This window comes from Bolinopsis microptera, chromosome 4 (genome assembly GCF_026151205.1).
Source record: "Bolinopsis microptera isolate Bmic1 chromosome 4, MBARI_Bmic_1.0, whole genome shotgun sequence".
NCBI lineage: Eukaryota > Metazoa > Ctenophora > Tentaculata > Lobata > Bolinopsidae > Bolinopsis > Bolinopsis microptera.
Window position 1 is genome coordinate 15,072,041 of NC_087075.1, and position 2,014 is coordinate 15,074,054.

The 2,014-nt window shown below is 37.1% G+C and overlaps 1 protein-coding gene across 1 annotated transcript; it reads right to left on the reverse strand.

The window, feature by feature from the left end:
- Positions 1-826: 826 nt before the first annotated feature.
- On the reverse strand, positions 827-1,679 carry LOC134814096 (golgin subfamily A member 6-like protein 2). The gene is made up of 3 exons (XM_063822123.1): positions 1,611-1,679; positions 1,135-1,425; positions 827-1,008 (listed from the first exon to the last, which is right to left on the reverse strand). Exons 1-2 carry the CDS (start codon positions 1,660-1,662, stop codon positions 1,136-1,138), a joined length of 342 nt encoding a protein of 113 aa, XP_063678193.1. The 5' UTR covers positions 1,663-1,679; the 3' UTR covers positions 827-1,008; position 1,135.
- Positions 1,680-2,014: the final 335 nt, after the last annotated feature.

A 2,014-nucleotide genomic window follows, 5' to 3' on the forward strand; every position in this document is an offset into this window, starting at 1 on the left:
TAAGAAGATAAGACAATGTATAGGGGGAACAAGTGTGTAATTGTACACGTCATGTGTACCATACTGTTCTCTGAATATTCTAATGTAACACGTGTAAACTGTAGTGCGTATGTTGTATTAAAAATATCGTCGGACCCATCGTCTCATCGTATACTATATATAAGTGGGGGGGGGGGGGGGGGGGGGGGGGATGCACTTAGGGGGATGTGTAATGTGATTATTTTGTTTAATTTTTGCGCAATATTGTTCAGTTATACCATTTACAGCTGAATCTATTTCAGAGAACTACGAGATCGAGAAAAGAGAACAATAAAAAACCATAATAATTTATTCTTCTGCTATCCTATACCTAAGGATTGTATAACCTGCATGTTTACAAACATACGAACACACAAACAAACACCCAAATGAAGAAGTGGCGGAATGACAGCTGTGATCATGTTCCTAAGATGCGACAATGTCGCCTAAAATGCGACAATGTCGCCTAAAATGCGACAATGTCGCCTAAAATGCGACAATATCCTGTAGGATGCCTATTTAACTTAATTAAAACTGCATTGTTTATTTGATACGTGGTTATTAGGTACTGCTTTTCAGCTAATTTCTAAAACTGTGTTTTACAGTCAGAGGATATAAATTATAAAGAATCAAGCTAGAGGGTAATTTTAATTCTCTTTTCAACTAAAACTATTTGTGGGTAATCGTTGTTTCTCAGAAGAGCAAGTTATGAATTTTTATAAGAAAATTTAACTTTAGAAACAAAATATAAGATAAACATTCTATGCTAACGGTTTATTACATAACTGACAATTATTCAAAATTCTAAAATAAACAAAGCGTGTCGTTTGATTCAGTTTCTTATTTCAATCACGGCATTCGAAATGATGTTGCAATAAGCCTCATTAAAATATAAAGGAGTTCCTTCTTGAAAAAATAACTCCAAGGTTTTTAAGATTCTTTGCTTAGTCAGAGTCGCATGTTTTCCGTGATTTCGATCGAGTTGAGATTCTGAAAGACATATATAATAGGAATTGGCTACTTTGTCAATTTTAAATAAGTAAATATATTGATTACATAATTTCTAACCTTCAAGGCTAAAAGAAAAATGGTCAATGGAATTGGTCAATAACATACCTTATAAACGAAGGACGGCCATGAGAAGAGGAACTGCGGCGATGGACATGCTAAGTGCACTACTGTCATCATCACCTTCACCTTCACCTCCAGCATCTTCACCTCCAGCATCTTCACCTCCAGCATCTTCACCTCCAGCATCTTCACCCCCAGCATCTTCACCTCCAGCATCTTCACCTCCAGCATCTTCACCTCCAGCATCTTCACCTCCAGCATCTTCACCTCCAGCATCTTCACCTCCAGCATCTTCACCTCCAGCATCTTCACCTCCAGCATCTTCACCTTCTGAGCCTGAAATCAATTAGGTTCATGGTAATAATTTGTATTGCAGTTATCCAAATTGATTTATCCTGGTCTTCAGTAGAAGCGTCTAATACCTCCTCTGTACAAAACATTCGCAATGAATATATTAATTAGAAAATGCCAGTAGAAGTATATTATTATCAACATATTGAATTATAGTTTAGTTAACTTACGGATCCCAACAACCATCAGGCCCATGAGGATAGCGATGAGGAAGAATTTCATTTTGATTATCTTGATAATTGTAAGTGTTAAATTAACAGTTATTTATAGAAAACGAAACCTAACTGCTTGACAGAACAAAAATGTATAAAACACAAGGAAAGTCAAGGCTGATTATCAAACTAAATGAATCTTATAACACTATAAGACTTGTCAGCTGTCATGATCGTGAAGAACGGACCAGTAAACGGTAAACTGAGTAACACTGATAACTGACCACTGGAGCAGATGTTTATAGGCGCTGCGTTCTCACGCGTCTTCTAGAATATCGGTAGCTACAGGCGTGTCACGTGACACGACACGTGTCACTGTCAGAACGTGCTACATCAGAACATGGAACAATGCGTCATTGATG

Coding starts and splice junctions, on each gene's coding strand:
- LOC134814096 (XM_063822123.1), bottom strand. CDS start 1,662: ATGAAATTCTTCCTCATCGCTATCCTCATGGGCCTGATGGTTGTTGGG. Junction 1,426..1,610: donor CCTGATGGTTGTTGGGATCC/GTAAGTTAACTA, acceptor AATTGATTTCAG/GCTCAGAAGGTGAAGATGCT.